The sequence below is a fragment of the Psittacula echo genome, assembly GCF_963264785.1.
Source record: "Psittacula echo genome assembly, chromosome: 7".
Lineage (NCBI taxonomy): Eukaryota > Metazoa > Chordata > Aves > Psittaciformes > Psittacidae > Psittacula > Psittacula echo.
The window spans coordinates 55,489,348-55,506,320 of NC_137740.1; the positions used below are offsets into that span (position 1 = coordinate 55,489,348).

At 40.6% G+C, this 16,973-nt stretch overlaps 1 protein-coding gene across 3 annotated transcripts in view; it reads left to right on the plus strand.

The window, feature by feature from the left end:
• The window catches only part of KCNT2 (potassium sodium-activated channel subfamily T member 2), a gene marked incomplete at its 5' end in the record, with an annotated part of 138,847 nt that overhangs the window by 94,859 nt on the left and 27,015 nt on the right, over positions 1–16,973 (plus strand). For 2 of the 3 annotated variants that reach the window (XM_080623137.1, XM_080623138.1), the window contains 4 exons: positions 2,570–2,678; positions 13,168–13,317; positions 14,434–14,663; positions 15,100–15,316. In XM_080623137.1, the coding sequence (XP_080479263.1) occupies positions 2,570–2,678; positions 13,168–13,317; positions 14,434–14,663; positions 15,100–15,316 (706 nt within the window). The remainder of the gene's footprint in view (positions 1–2,569; positions 2,679–13,167; positions 13,318–14,433; positions 14,664–15,099; positions 15,317–16,973) is intronic. The other variant, XM_080623139.1, reaches the window with a different exon arrangement.

The window sequence follows — 16,973 nt, forward strand, 5'->3', positions numbered from 1 at the left end:
ATATTTAGGTCAGCATGTACAATTTGGTTCAAGATCTGAAATAGCAGATGATAAAATAATTTTCCTGTATATTTTTCCTTGCTTCTATTTTCAAAAACATTAGCTATATAACGTTAACAACATTCTAAAAAAAGGGGAGCCTGGCAAAATCTTACACAAAGTAGAAAATATGGAGAATTCTTATTCCTTCAGGAAATCAATATTTACTTCCATAAATCTTTGCCATCAGATTAATAGTAATAGAATGCAGATATTCCATCCAATGAGTAGATTATGTCTTACTGTCCTGGTTTAGCAGTAGCAGTCAGTTTTTCTCCTTCTTAGTAGCTGGTGCAGCACTGTGGTTTTGACTTTCGGCCTGGGGATAACACTGATAAAGCCGATGTTTTCAGTTGCTGGTCAGAATGTTTACCCTGACCAAGGACTTTGTGAGTCTCATGCTCTGCCAGGCAGGAGGGGAAGCTGGGAGGAAGCAGAGACAGGACACCTGACCCAAACTAGCCAAAGAGGTATTCCATACCACAGCACGTCATGCCCAGGATGTAGAACTGAGAGTTCCTGGAAGGGCTGGAACTCTGCTGGGGTGGGGTCAAGGTACCGGTTGGTGAGCGGTTGTGTTCTCTTCCTTGTTATTTCCTTTATCATTATTATTATTGGTGGTAGTGATTTGTGTTATACCTTAGTTATTAAACTGTTCTTATCTCAACCCATGGGAGTTGCATTCTTTTGATTCTCTTCCCCATCCCTCCAGGAGAGGGGGGAAGAAAGGGGGGGGGGGGGAGACTGCGTGGTTCTAATTTACAGCCTGGGCTTAAACCACGACACTTACTCTCTCAAAACCTCTAGTATAAAATTCAGATAGATTTATTAATGGCACATGGTCAACTAAACAAACATATTTCTGTCAGAAATATTTTCTTCAGGAAATATTTAATTGCTATAACTGAAATATAGGGGAGGGAAAACCTTATTTTGTTCTATATTTGACAGTCTTCATATAACTAAATTAATTCCTCCCCTGTGACATTTAAATAAGCCTTGATATTCAGAAAATGAATTAATTTCTCCTTTTGATGATTCTGTTACTGAAAAGCCTCTAGAAATTTCAAAAAAGGGATAGAGAAGGCATACAAGGTATATCCTCACTTTTATTTCCATTAAATGGCATGCGTGTAGCTATACTATAAAATCTGCATGGAAAGTAGCTTAGAAAGGCAATATGATTCTAAGGCCTTCAATGATACGTTAGTGCAATTAGGAGTAGAGGCATGTAGCCACTCAGATTTAGGTGGGGAGATGATTTGCTTACTTTTACTCAGCAGTTTTCATATGCCTAATGTTTTGATCATCAGCTGTACTAATTGTATTTCGCATCAGAAGCAAGTTCTCTCTCACTGAAAGTAACATAGACAGAATGAAATACTAAACCGAGAAGAAAAAAAAATTACTTGGCATGCAATAACTGCCTTCATGACCTTAGAAAACCCTCATGGCTAAGTTTCTACACTGACAAGAAGTTTAAGTTTGTGCTTTTCCCTTGTACCCATTTTTATACTGTCGCAGCTATACATAAGTGACATTAAAGAGTGATTTCTATTTCCTTTTCATGCTGTCACCAGCACTGGAGAGTATTTAACTGTGACCTGAATTTTAAACACTAGCAAGTTGAATAATAATTCATACAATACTGAAAGCATGTGCAGAAAATTTGGCAGCTTTAAATACAAGCCAATATAAAGAACTACATAAAATGCCTCTATTGCTTTCTCTGCTTACTTCCCCCTACTAAGTTCCATTAAAAGACAGAAAAAAATAGCATCTCTGTAGTACTATTCCATCACAGCAAGTACTAATGTTGCAGACATACTTTCTTGTAAGGACTCTCATGAGCAAAGCTCAATGTTGTGATCACAAAAGCCAGAAAAGGGCTTGGGTGAAAAAAATGCGAAGTTGTAAAAGGAAAAACCACCACCCTACTTGCCTACATTGCAAGGAGAGAGCAGCTGTCAACAGTTCCTGGCAGGATATTAGTTGAATCTTCATCACATACTGAAGTGCAATGCAAAATCCCAGAGCCACTGACGAATACCAGTTTGCAAGTCAGTACAGCCTGACTGATCAGCAGTTCTGCACTGCAGTATACTAGGTATGCTGTTTCCTGGACACAAAATTATATCTCTGTACAATGCCTGATGTCTCTATACCAGATATGCAAGACTGCAGAAGTTGAAAGAGATAAAATCTGGACTATGCTGCATGGCTTTCACATCTAGTGCAGCAAAATAGTGGGATTCACAAGGCCATTGCATCCTCTCCATGTGTAGCTGCAGTACAGAAAGCATAACCTGGTTGCAAAATTAACTCTGCTCATGCAATCTCAGTGACAGCATAGATGGGGCAAATCATGCACAGCTGCTTTCCATGTTCAAGTGGAAGATGAAGATATGGAGGCATATTTTGATTGTCCCCATTTTCACCATTTTCCTAGACAAGGAAAGGAAGTGATAGTTATATTCAATGCAAAATATTTTTGTAAAACAATTTATGTTTTTTCTTTTTTTTTTTACAGATCATGTTGTGTGTGAAGAGGAATTCAAATATGCTATGCTAGCCCTAAACTGTATATGCCCAGCTACCTCTACATTAATCACACTTCTGGTTCATACGTCTAGAGGACAGTAAGTATATACTACTATTAAGATACCAACCAACCAAAAAACACAAAACAGAAAATTGTAAAAGAATCGTGATGAAATACATCCTTCACCTCTCTAGCTTTCATTGTCTGACAGTGTCCTGGGTTCAGCAGCAGCTGTCACTTTTTCTCCATTTTAGTAGCTGGTGCAGCGCTGTGTTTTTGAATTTTGGCCTGGGGATAGAGCCTTTTTTAGTTCTTTCATATTATATATACATTAAAGAAGGTTAGTATTCTTAACAGCTAAAAACGTACATACTTAAAAACGTACATAATATCGAAACTGGTAGGATTTTTTTCCCCTTTTATTTTGTATATCTTTTTAAATACCTTGGAAATGCTGGAAGGTGTTTTCAAAATCCTAACTGAACTATGATTTTAGTTTTTCACTAACTTTTGTACAAATGCACAGATCTGTTCATTGTATGATAAATGTCACCAAGTTAAGCATTCAAAATTAGGAAATGAGGACAAAGCTGGGTTTTTTCCTAGACTGCTCTGATCCTATTAAAAACACCTTACTGTGCTACTGAAAACATTAACTAATGTACTTGAGCTTACTTTTTGCTTAAGAACTGTTAGGTAGTCCATCTTGAATCTAGAAGTTTTATGTCTGTGAAAACTTAAGTTTAGATGGTCTTTAACACCTAGACATTCAACCATTGATTTTTAATAAGTATTTGGTTCTTGAAAGTAATATTCTAAATGCAAAGGACAAAAAAAAAAAAAATCACACAATTGAAAAATCATATAAAATATTTAAATATGTGAAAATAATTTCTTTCCGGAATTACTACTTCAATGTCCCAATTTTCTTACATTTATTTTACTTTTATTCATATTTTTATGTGCAATACCATAATTGATTTAAACACTTGATAACTAAAATAAATTCATACCTAGATAGAGGTATAAATCTGATATTCAGAAGTATTATACTTAAAAAAATTATTTTCAAATCAGGAAATTTACTTTCAAACCTCCTGATTGAGTATAAACTAATTTTTAGAGAAAAAAAATCCTTTTAAACTGATGTTCTTCATAAGCATCTCCTGAGATTTGCACTGACTCTAGAGTGTTGGACTGTATTGGTAAAAAAAATGGTTTGGCACTTCATTGGTTTTGGGGGTAAATTTAGTTTCAAAATGGGCATCTGTTTTGAGCATCTACAGGTTGTCACTGTACTGCAGCCATCAAACTGCTTTGGATTTGACTAATTTATAAATCAGAGTATTTTTTTTTATTATTTTCTAGATAAATTCTAATGTTGAACAGTAGGTAAATAACTGCTAATTGTTGAACTAGGTTAAATTACCTTTGTGCATACAAATATGTCAGATGAACATTTGAGTTTGGCTAAGTATAAGTAAAAAGATAAGTGAAAATGGATTAGCTAAACTACAAATAAAAATTGTAATTATACATGCATTTATATCCAAACAAAATACTAAAATATGTCTAAATAATGGTGAGATTTGTTAAGTAGACTTCCAACATTAACAGTGAACTGCTTTCCTTTACATATTTACCTATTTAATTATCCTTTATTCTGGTTATTACCAGCACCTATATTAAATTTTGTGTAGGTATTGAGTTTTAAATCCCTGTCAGTATTTGACTTCCTTATATAAAAGAATAGACTTTATGACATACATTTTAATAGAATTAAAACCTTTACTGACAGTTCATTGGTAAATCATTGTCCCAACTGTTTGTTGTACTTTTACAAATGAAGTGCCACCTACTCTACAGGGAATCTATTTCCTGTATTTATTAAGAAATAGTGTTGACATTGTTAACAGTGACAGCTCATTTCTGATAATCATGAAGATAAGTATGCTGGGAAATCACTGGAAGTTGAAGGCAATACATAGCCACAAAACACAGGGAAAAATATTATTCCCTGTTATTCTAATTAGAATGACAATACAACAAACAGTAAGCAAAAAGAAACACATTGTCGTGGTTTAAGCCCAAGCTGTAAATCAGAACCACGCAGTCTACTGCCCCCCCCACCTTTCTTCCCTCCGCTTCTGGAGGGACGGGGAGGAGAATCAAAAGAATGCAGCTCCCACGGGTTGAGATAAGAACAGTTTAATAACTAAGGTATAACACAAATCACCACTGCCGCCACCAACAATAACAACGACAAGAGAAATAACAAGGGAAGAGAATACGATACCGCCCGCCGGAAAAGACAGCCCCACCGACCAGGGGACGTGCCCTTCCGGGTAGCTCCCAGTTACATCCCCTGGCATGACGTGCTGTGGTATGGAACACCTCCTTGGCCAGTCTGGGTCAGGTGTCCTGTCCCCGCTTCCTCCCGGCCCCTCCTCCTCCCTGGCAGAGCATGAGACTCACAAAATCCTTGGTCAGTCTAAACATCGGTGTTATCAGTTTTTTGTTCCCAAGCCAAAAGTCAAAAACACAGTGCTGCAACAGCTACTAAGAAGGGAAAAAAAAAAAACAAAAAAAAACCTGACTGCCACTGCTGAACCCAGGACAGTATCCACCCCTTGTTCCATACCATTCACGTCATGCTCAGATCCCACATTTTCCATATACCCTCACTCTCATCTCAGTGCACTGTTATCTTAGTGCACGGACCAATTCCTATAAAGCTACTGAGTCCATTCGGTTCATGATGTTGGGCTCCATCTCTTGGAACAGTCTTTCAGGGCAGAAGAAGCTGTATGCAGTGTTGGATCGTTGCCTGCTGATGCTGATCATTCCTTTACTGTAGAACTCGTCCGGTTCTATCAAAGTTCATTCTCTGTTGGGATGATGGTCGGAGGGAAGTCAGGGCCAGTCGCTGGTGCCCTGCAGACTTCTAGTTGATGGACTATAGCAGGCAACAGCGTACAATTGAGTTCATTGTCTGTTTTCCCCTAAAATCAAATCCCCTTGAGGTACGCATCGGACTTCCCCATCTTCCCGCATTACCCACCAAGTATATCCAGGTCCCTGAGCAAAAGCAATCCCACGAGTGGGTTTGCCTTTACCTGAAGCAGGAATAACCCAGACTGTCTTCCCCAGCAAATTCTTCATGTGCACCACAGGAACTTTGTCCCCCTCTACAATATGTAAAAGTTCTGACTGTGCTGGGCCAGCCCTGTTGGCAGATCCTCTGGTGTTGACCAACCAGGTGGCCTTTGGTAAGTGTGTATCCCAATGCTTGAAAGTTCCCCCGCCCATTGCTCTCAGTGTAGTTTTTAACAGCCCATTGTACCGTTCGATTTTCCCAGAGGCTGGTGCATGGTAGGGGATGTGATATACCCACTCAATGCCATGCTCTTTGGCCCAAGTGTCTATAAGGTTATTCCGGAAATGAGTCCCATTGTCTGATTCAATTCTTTCTGGGGTGCCATGTCGCCACAAAATCTGGTTCTCAAGGCCCAGGATAGTGTTCCGGGCAGTGGCATGGGGCACAGCGTATGTTTCCAGCCATCCGGTGGTTGCTTCCACCATGGTAAGCACATGGCGCTTGCCTTGGCGGGTTGGTGGGAGTGTGATATAATCAATTTGCCAGGCCTCCCCATATTTATACTTCAGCCATCGTCCTCCATACCAAAGAGGCTTTAACCGTTTGGCTTGTTTAATTGCAGCACATGTTTCACACTCGTGAATAACCCGGGCAATAGTGTCCATTGTTAAGTCCACCCCTCGATCACGGGCCCATCTGTATGTTGCATCTCTGCCCTGATGACCTGAAGTGTCATGGGCCCACCGGGCCAAAAATAATTCACCTTTATGTTGCCAATCTAAGTCCATCTGAGCCACTTCAATCTTAGCAGCTTTGTCCACTTGTTGGTTGTTCTGGTGTTCCTCAGTGGCCCGACTCTTGGGTACATGGGCGTCTACATGGCGTACCTTCACCACCAGGTTCTGCACCCGGGCAGCGATATCTTGCCACAGTGCAGCAGCCCAGATGGGTTTACCTCTGCGTTGCCAGTTGCTCTGCTTCCATTGCTGCAACCACCCCCACAGGGCATTTGCCACCATCCATGAGTCAGTATAGAGATAAAGTACTGGCCACTTTTCTCGTTCAGCAATGTCCAGGGCCAGCTGGATGGCTTTCACCTCGGCAAACTGACTCGATTCACCCTCTCCTTCAGCAGTTTCTGCAACTTGTCGTTGAGGATTCCATACGGCTGCCTTCCATCTCCGATGCTTTCCCACAATACGGCAGGACCCATCAGTAAACAAGGCATACTGCTTTTCACTTTCTGATAGTTTATTATATGGTGGGGCCTCTTCAGCACGCATCACCTCCTCCTCTGGTGACATTCCAAAATCTTTGCCCTCTGGCCAGTCCATGATGACTTCTAGAATGCCTGGACGACTGGGATTTCCTATTCGAGCTCGTTGTGTAATTAGTGCAGCCCATTTACTCCATGTCGCATCGGTTGCATGATGTGTAGAGGAGACCCTGCCTTTGAACATCCAGCCCAGAACGGGCAACCTGGGTGCCAGGAGGAGCTGTGCTTCAGTGCCAATCACCTCCGAAGCAGCTCGAACCCCTTCATAGGCTGCCAGTATCTCTTTCTCAGTTGGGGTATAGCTGGCCTCAGATCCTTTGTATCCCCGACTCCAAAAGCCGAGGGGTCGACCTTGAGTCTCCCCTGGAGCTTTCTGCCAGAGGCTCCAGGTAGGACCATTCTCCCCAGCTGCGGTGTACAGTACATTTTTTACATCTGGCCCATTCCGGACTGGTCCAAGGGCTACTGCATGAACTATCTCACGTTTAATTTGCTCAAAGGCTTGTTGTTGCTCAGGGCCCCATTTAAAATCGTTCTTCTTCCAGGTTACATGATAGAGAGGGCTTACAATCGAACTGTAATTCGGGATGTGCATTCTCCAGAACCCCATAGCACCCAAGAAAGCTTGTGTTTCTTTCTTATTAGTTGGTGGAGACATTGCTGTTATTTTGTTGATCACATCTGTAGGGATCTGGCGACGTCCATCTTGCCATTTTATTCCCAAAAATTGAATCTCCTGTGCAGGTCCCTTGACCTTACTCCGTTTTATGGCAAAACCAGCTTTCAGCAGGATTTGGATTATTTCCCTCCCTTTCTCAAAGACTTCTTCCGCTGTATCACCCCACACAATAATGTCATCAATGTACTGCAGGTGTTCTGGAGCTTGCCCCTGTTCCAGTGCATTCTGGATCAGTCCATGGCAAATGGTAGGGCTGTGTTTCCACCCCTGGGGCAGTCGGTTCCAAGTGTACTGGACGCCCCTCCAAGTAAAAGCAAACTGTGGCCTGCACTCTGCTGCCAAAGGAATTGAGAAGAATGCATTGGCAATATCAATCGTGGCATACCACTTGGCTGCCTTTGACTCCAGTTCATACTGAAGGTCTAGCATGTCCGGTACGGCAGCACTCAATGGTGGTGTGACTTCATTCAGGCCACGATAGTCTACTGTTAGTCTCCACTCTCCATTAGACTTTCGCACTGGCCATATGGGGCTATTAAAGGGTGAGCGGGTCCTGCTGATCACTCCCTGACTCTCCAGACTACGGATCAGTTTATGGATGGGATCAGGGAGTCTCGGTTGGTGCGATACTGCCGCCGGTGCACTGTTGTGGTTGCGATTGGCACTTGTTGTTCTTCGACCTTCAGCAACCCCACAACAGAGGGATCCTCTGAGAGACCAGGCAAGGTGGACAGCTGTTCATTTTCCTCAGTCTCCAAAGCAGCAATACCAAAAGCCCATCGGTACCCTTTTGGGTCTTTGAAGTACCCTCTCCTGAGGTAATCTATGCCGAGGATGCATGGAGCCTCTGGACCAGTCACAATGGGGTGCTTTTGCCATTTCCTTCCAGTCAGGCTGATCTCAGCCTCCAGTACAGTCAACTCTTGGGATCCTCCTGTCACTCCAGAGATATAGATGGGTTCCACCCCTTGACAGCTTGACGGCATCAGGGTACACTGTGCACCGGTATCTACGAGAGCTTTATACTTCTGCGGGACTGATGTGCCAGGCCATCTGACCCACACAGTCCAGTAAATCCGATTGTCCCCTACCTCCACCTGGCTGGAGGCAGGGTCCCTCTAACAGTCATCACAATGTTGGACACCTAAGTCGTGTTGAAAGGGATTATTCTTCGTTATCACAGGAGCTGGAGTAAAATCAGCTCTTCCGCTCCATCTGGGAACCTGCTCACCAGAGACTGAAGCCGCAGCTCTCATGGGATGATTAGTCTTGACCCTTGTTCCTATTTTCAATTCATGCACCCGTTCCTCCAAAGCTGAAGTAGGTTTTCCATCCCACTTCGTCATGCCTTCTCCATGATCCCGCAGGTAAAACCATAGGGTGGCCCGTGGTGTTTGCCTTCTATATCTTCTGTCTTGAACAATAGGACGTCTTTTGTTAACAGCTGAGACGTATGTTGGTACACGTGAGGAGCTGGATAAATCAGATAGATCGTCCCTCAATTGTTTGACATCCTGGGACAGTTTTTCCACAGCTGAGATGATGGAAGGGGTGAGATTGTCTTCGAACTCTCGGAGTTTGTGAATCATTTCATCCACTGTTGGTGTTACTATGTCACCCCAGGTTACCGTTGCCAATGAATGGGCATATGATGACGGTGCATTCCGTGTAAGTTTTCGCCACATGGGTCGTGTACATTCGACTTCATCTGGGTCTATGGGTATATCTCCGTTATTCGGTTTGGTGTGATAGATCATCTCTACGATGGCTGATTCCCTCAGAGACTGGATGCCTTTGTCTAAAGTAGTCCACTTGGCCGAACGACTCGTAACATCATCCTTGTATGGAAACCTTTCTTTCACAGCTGCCAAGAGCCGCCTCCAAAGACTGAGGGACTTTTTCTCTCTTGCAATTGCTTTGTCAATTCCCCCTTCTCTAGCAAGTGATCCCAGCTGCTTGGCTTCCGTACCTCCTAGTTTGTGACCATCGGCCCCATTGTCCCAGCATCGTAGCAACCAGGTGATGATGTGCTCCCCTGGTTGACGGGTAAAATCTTTTCGCATATTCCGTAGCTCGGTTGAGGTCCGAGGTCGAGAAGTCACCTCTTCTTCTTCTTCTTCATCATGGGATGATGACTCCTGATCAGGTGGTGGCCTGGGTGGTGAATACATTGTTTCTTCATCTTGCTTCACCCTTCTTGCCTCTTTTTTGCTTTTTCTCTTGCATATGGGGGCAATCGATATTGGTACGAATTGGTCCTCTGGTTTAGCTGCAGTCATTATCACTGTGCTTTGAGTAGCAACAGTACTTGTCGCGGGGGGTGGTGTAGCTGCTGTGGTTGGGGCTGGGGTAGCTTCGCTATCTGTTGCAGTTGAAGTTTGAGTAGTGGCTGTACTTGTCGCTGGGAGTGGTGTAGCTGCTGTGGTTGGAGCTGGGGTAGCTTCGCTGTCTGTTGCAGTTGAAGTTTGAGTAGTGGCTGTACTTGTCGCTAGGGGTGGTGTAGCTGCTGTGCTCGGAGCTGGAGTAGCTGCGCTGTCTGTTGCTTCGCCCTCAGATCCAGGGACATTTCTTTCCTTTTGAAGGTGCTGGATAGTGTTGAACAAGGCCCGGTAAGCATAGGCCAAGCCCCAGCACGTTGACATGATTTGTCCCTCTCTGGTATGACCAGGATGACAGCACACCTCATTTAAGTGTTTTACTAATTCTTCTGGATTTTGCACTTGTTCGGTGGTGAAGTTCCAAAACACTGGAGGGGCCCACTGACCTAGATACTTGCCCATACTATCCCACACACCCTGCCACTCATGGCTGTCCAGCCTCGGGGAAAATCTCTCGGTCCCCCTATTTTGTCGTCTAACCCCAGACAAGACCCAAACCCGACTCTGCTTAACTCTTGAGATCAGACGTAATGGTTGTGGACAAAACACACTCTGTATGCGTGCCAACATGGTGACCCCCATCACAATCAGCAAACAGGTCTCAACAATATTAAAAGGCCACTCAAAAACTTCAAAACTCTCAAACGATGCTGTAAACGGTCTGGAAGGGGCACTGGGAGGGTAAAAGAATGTCTCCTTCATAGGTTGACCACCCAGGAAGGAGAAAAAAGATGTATAGTTGCTAAGCATTTGTATTATATACCTCCCAAAGTATAAAGGTGGTGACCACACTGGGAACATAAGCCAGATCAGTTTCATGATCAATTTTTCTATTGTATTACAAGTCATTACCATAAAATATAATGAGACAATAACCTTAGCCCAAGCCCCACACTTGAAAAACACTAACACAGCAAATACCGGCTCTAAGTAACCTACGGCATATTGAGACTGTGAGATCAAAAACAACAACCTTGAGAGCCAATAAATCAGCATTGTGACAAGTGACTATCAATCCAAAACACTGAATGCTTATCACAAATACGATTAGACACACTCCGGTCAGATCTGTCGTTATCTCAACCCTTCGTGCCCCACGTTGGGCACCAAAATAGAACTGTCGTGGTTTAAGCCCAAGCTGTAAATCAGAACCACGCAGTCTACTGCCCCCCCCACCTTTCTTCCCTCCGCTTCTGGAGGGACGGGGAGGAGAATCAAAAGAATGCAGCTCCCACGGGTTGAGATAAGAACAGTTTAATAACTAATGTATAACACAAATCACCACTGCCGCCACCAACAATAACAACGACAAGAGAAATAACAAGGGAAGAGAATACGATACCGCCCGCCGGAAAAGACAGCCCCACCGACCAGGGGACGTGCCCTTCCGGGTAGCTCCCAGTTACATCCCCTGGCATGACGTGCTGTGGTATGGAACACCTCCTTGGCCAGTCTGGGTCAGGTGTCCTGTCCCCGCTTCCTCCCGGCCCCTCCTCCTCCCTGGCAGAGCATGAGACTCACAAAATCCTTGGTCAGTCTAAACATCGGTGTTATCAGTTTTTTGTTCCCAAGCCAAAAGTCAAAAACACAGTGCTGCAACAGCTACTAAGAAGGGAAAAAAAAAAAAAAACAAAAAAAAAACTGACTGCCACTGCTGAACCCAGGACACACATGTACATACATTAAAAAGCACTCATCTTCTAATATTACTGTTTTAAGAAGCTGGAGAAAAATGTTCTTTTTCTAAGGAACTTCAGCCAGATCAACTTGCTATTAAAATTGAGGAAGTTTTCTGCTGTTTATATGAGCTAACTTTGGTCTTTAATGCTATTTTTCAGATTAAAGAAACTAGATGTACATAATCCCATTGTCTTCTCAGCTTTTTGTCTGTAAGACACAAAAATTCTACCTTGAATCTTAACTATAATCTTATTATTGATCTTTAAATGTTATCTAATTATCTAATCAAGTAATAGAACTTTCTTAGGGTTTGTATTGTGATACAAAATATTGGAAGAAAATAGCCTTTCTGACTTGAAACTTAATGTGGTCTTTACAGAACAGCTCCATGGGAAGCTTTTAGACAACTAACTGGAACCAGGCAGACTTTAAACAGGTGAAGGGTGGGGAAGAGGGAAAAGTGAAATATGGAAAATTTTTCTCCTGTAATTACATTCTGGTTCTGTTATTCTGCACCTAGAGCACTGTTTGTTAATACTGTTGCTATAAGAATGGTTTTCTTAGTTCAATCTTGAAACAAGATGTTTCTACATTGAGGGTGGAGAAGAATGGTAAACTGAAGAAAAACAGGAACTGTGCTAAGATATTAAAAAAGTACAAATGAGCACAAAGAAGCATGTTCCAATATCTTGAGACCTTAGCTCCAAGTGGCAAAACACAGCACATGTATGCTTTTTATGTACTACCTGCATATATACACATATATATATGCATCCATTATATCCATTAAAACTTATGCAGCCAAAACCTTGTTTGCACATGAAAGTAAAGAATTCACAGAAGCCTCAACTCTGCAACTGTTGGTGTTAGCTGAGGTTTGGAACATTTACACTAATGGTCCATACAGTAAAGTATGATATGCTTAATATCATACAATAAAGGATGATATGCTTAATATGGTTAAAGTTATAATTTATTTTCTTGCACTTCAGAAAAGAAGGTATATACTTGCCATAGTATACAAGGCACAGTAACTAAAAATGTCCATTGGGTAAATGCTGAATATTATCAATAAGCAAATATAGAAAAAAATATTTCTTGCAGATAAAGTGACTAAAGTCAAATGGGTCTTTCCTACTAAGCTATTTTTAACAATTCTTTGCCTACTTCTGAAAAGAACTACACAATCTGCCATGAAACATCTGAAGCGATAGTATGACTTTTAAGGAATGTAGCCATATTTTTAGTGATTATTAAAGTGCATAATCTTATATGCCTATTAGAAAATGTCTAATTCCTTAAAATAATCTCTGTACAGGCATCATTACTAAGCTTTGATCTTAAATACTTTTCAGATTAGCCTATAGGATCTTTTTAAGAAGTATTTGTCATTTCTATTGCTATAAATTACTGTTCTGACTTATAATAACTTTACATTAAGTTTTAAATTATTCTCTTTGTCTGTACATATTTCAGGGAGAGTCAGCAATCATCAGAACAATGGCAGAAAATGTATGGCAGATGCTCTGGTAATGAAGTACATCATATTAACCTGGAAGAAAGTACTTTTTTTGCTGAGTATGAGGGGAAAAGCTTCACATATGCTTCTTTCCATGCTCATAAAAAGTATGTTTATTTTCCTATCAACAATTAAAAGTCTAAACAAATAACTATTTGTTTTGCCTGCATTATAGCTCCATATTCAAAGATGCAGTATTACACATTACTCTGTTTCTAGCTTGAAGTATCTGGCCACTAATATATTTTGTTGATATTTTTCTGGAAGTTAGAGCTGATCAGGTAAAAGCTCATGCTGGTTTGGTATAGGCCAGCTCAGTCTGAGAGAAAAGAGTATAAAGGATAAGCCTGGCAACCAGGAAAAAGAAAATTCACGCCTTAGAAAGGTTATATGAGAACACCAGTCCCTTCCAATGTCCAAAACAATCTAGAAAAGGGAGTGTAGCTGTCAGTGTACTTAATGTGTTTACGAGTCAGCTGGAAACCTAGCTTCCTTCTGGCATGTTCATCTTATGTGAAATGCTCATTTTAAAGGTGGTATGTGCTACATTCTGATAATTGTTCAAAGTAAACCATATTTTTTCTATTAGGTGCTAACATACCTTCTTTAGGTTCCAGATCATGCATCACTTATTCAGTGCTGCTCTGTGAGGTGAACATACAAACTGAACACAAGTTGTGTATATTTGTATATATTTAACAAAATGAACATCGAGCAAATCCTGAACACCGAGTTTACTCTCATACTCAAGTGAAAGATTTTTTTCTGCTTTAGCACCTTATTTTCTATCACTAACCAAATACTTTTCTAGGAGTGAATTGCTAAAAGGAATTTCAAACATTATTTCCATTACATATGAATAATGGAAGCATTTAAAGTGATGAATACTTTTTAATATTATACATCAATTCTTCTACTAATATTTTCTCAGAAGGGACTATTCATCTGATAGGAAAAAAAAATCAGCTGGCACAGCATTAGAAGAATATTGTTTGGATCAATAAAAATTCTGGATTCAAATGCATAGGGATTCATGAGTTCATAAATACTGCTTGAGCAGAAGTGGTCTGTTTGGGAGACAATATTTTTAAAACATTTGTCATCCAAAAATCTGCAAATGTCGATATTCTGCAAAAGTATACTGGGGGTTTATTTTTGACAGTGGAAATTCTGGTATATATGACCTATGCAAAATGAACCATGCCTTTCCTTTTCTAATTAAGGTTTGGAGTCTGTCTGATTGGTGTTAGAAAGGAAGATAACAAAAACATTTTGCTGAATCCAGGTCCTCGATATATCATGAGTTCTACAGATATATGCTTCTACATAAATATCACCAAAGAAGAGAATTCTGCTTTTAAGAAGCAAGAAAAACATAGAAAAAAACATGAATCACAATTGTCTTATCATGGAACTTCTAGATTACCTGTACACAGTATAATAGCCAGCATGGGTAAGTAAAAACAAAAAACAAACCCACAACATATTCAATTAATAGTGCATTTTAAAGCTTTTAACAGTGTGTTCCTAAAATTTTAAGTAATTAAAATAGTGCTCAGAAAGAAAAAATATTAAACTCTTGCCCTTGTGCTTAAATTAAATTAATGAAAATCAATTAAACTGGAATTAAACTGCTTAAGACTTGCAAGAAAAAGTAATAATAATTACATGGGTAATTTGTTAGTCATTCACAACTGGTTGCTTGTAATAAGTTTTCATATGCTGCTTTAATTAAAAAAATGCTTTTCTCAATAAATTCATACAGGTTGCTGATGCATATAAATATGGATTAGTTATACACAGTATGATTTTGAAAAGGTAGTTAACAAGAAAATATATACCAATGATAGAAAAACCACACCAAGAAAATGCTTTCTATGCTACTACAGGGACAGTGGCTATTGATTTACAAGACACAGGATGCAGAACATCCAGTGGACCAACACTAGCTCTTCCTTCTGAGGGAGGTAGAGAAGGCAGACGGCCCAGTATAGCACCTGTTTTGGAGGTTGCAGACTCATCCTCACTTCAGACATGTGACTTGCTAAGTGACCAGTCAGAAGATGAAACTACCCCATCAGATGAAGAAATCTCTGCAGGCCTAGAGTATGTATATTGAATATAAATTAAACAATGTAATTTGAAAAGCCAATACTATTTAAATGGCATCGATGATTTTTTGACGTGCAGATCAATCCACACAGTTGTAGCAAACAAGACCCATAAGGGCCAATTATGGAATTATTCCCTTTTATGAAATGCTATTGTCTGTTAGTAGAATGTTGTTATGCCTATTTTGAAATTCAAAAAACCCCCGAAACAGATTACCTCCTCCATTTGGAGATATTCTATATTCAGTTATAAAGATCTAGTTGTGTATTGCAATTTTAAATAATTTTTATGACCATTTTTCTTACATTCTGTAGTTATAAAGGCAGGATTCTACTAGCTTGTAAACAGATAAGTACTTTTGTCCTGAGATTGAAGTGATCATTCAACAAGCTTGTTGAATCCTCAGGTTAAGTGTCTGAGTTCAAAATATAGGAATGACAAAAAAACCCAGTATGAGGCAAATTATTGCATCTAATTTAAAGTGGTTGTTAATGTGTTACTGAATGTAACGATGCATTACTCAGATAAAAATGGAAGAGTCAATCCTGTAACTGCCATGCAGATAAGCAATTATGTTTATTGGGATTACTGACAGGGATGTTAAAACTGCAACACACATCTTATTAAACACTAAGGCCAATTACAAATTTCATCTTAGCAAGAGGATTTGCCATTTAAAATTCATTCCAACCATGTTTAAGGTATGTTATTAAACAAGAAGTTAATGACCTCACTCAATCTTGAAAAGTGTTTGAAAGAAAAATAGAGAAAGAAAAAGTACCAGAATTATTTCCATTTTCTTGCTCTGCTGTTTTAACTTCCTTCGAAGTTTCTGGTGCTTCAAATCATTGAATTGTTTGGGTCAGAAGGGACCTTCAAGATCATCTCATTCCAACCTTCCTGCCATGGACAGGGACACCTTCCGCTAGACCAGGTTGCTCAAAGGCCCATCCAGCCTGGCCTGGAACACTCCTCAGGGATGGGGGCAGCCACAACTTCTCTAGGCAACCTGCTCCAGTGTCTACCCTTACTGTAAAGAAGCAAGATATCATATACATCATATTTTGCATATATATCTCATATCTATATAAGTTTATGTATCAATATAGTATATATATATATCTCTACTCTAGTCTCCTTCAATTTAAAGGAACTACCCCTTGTCTTATCCCTACATGCCTTTGTAAAATATCTCTCTTCAGATTTCTTGAAGGCCCCCTTTAGGCACTGGAAGCTGCTCTAAGGTCTCCCTGGAGCCTTCTCTTCTCCAGACTGAACAAGCCCAGCTCTTGCAGCACGTCTTTATGGAGAGGTGCTCCAGCCCTCTGTCTTTGTGGTCCTCCTCTTTACTCACTCCAACACATCCATGTCTTTCTTATGATGGGGATCCCAGAGCTGAATGCATTACATGCTCTCAAAACACTAGGACTGCACGCTATAAGTCAACACATTTCCAAAAATATCTATGAAAAAAAACCAAATGAACAACCCAAGCAAAATTCCTTTAGTCCACAAAAATCATGATAGCTTTCACTCAACATTATTGAATTGGTTGAAGCTACAAAACACATTCCTTTGATCCTTATTCAAGATAGTTCATGTACTTGACTCTACAGACTGTAGAGTCTACAGATAACTGCAAAATTAAGGC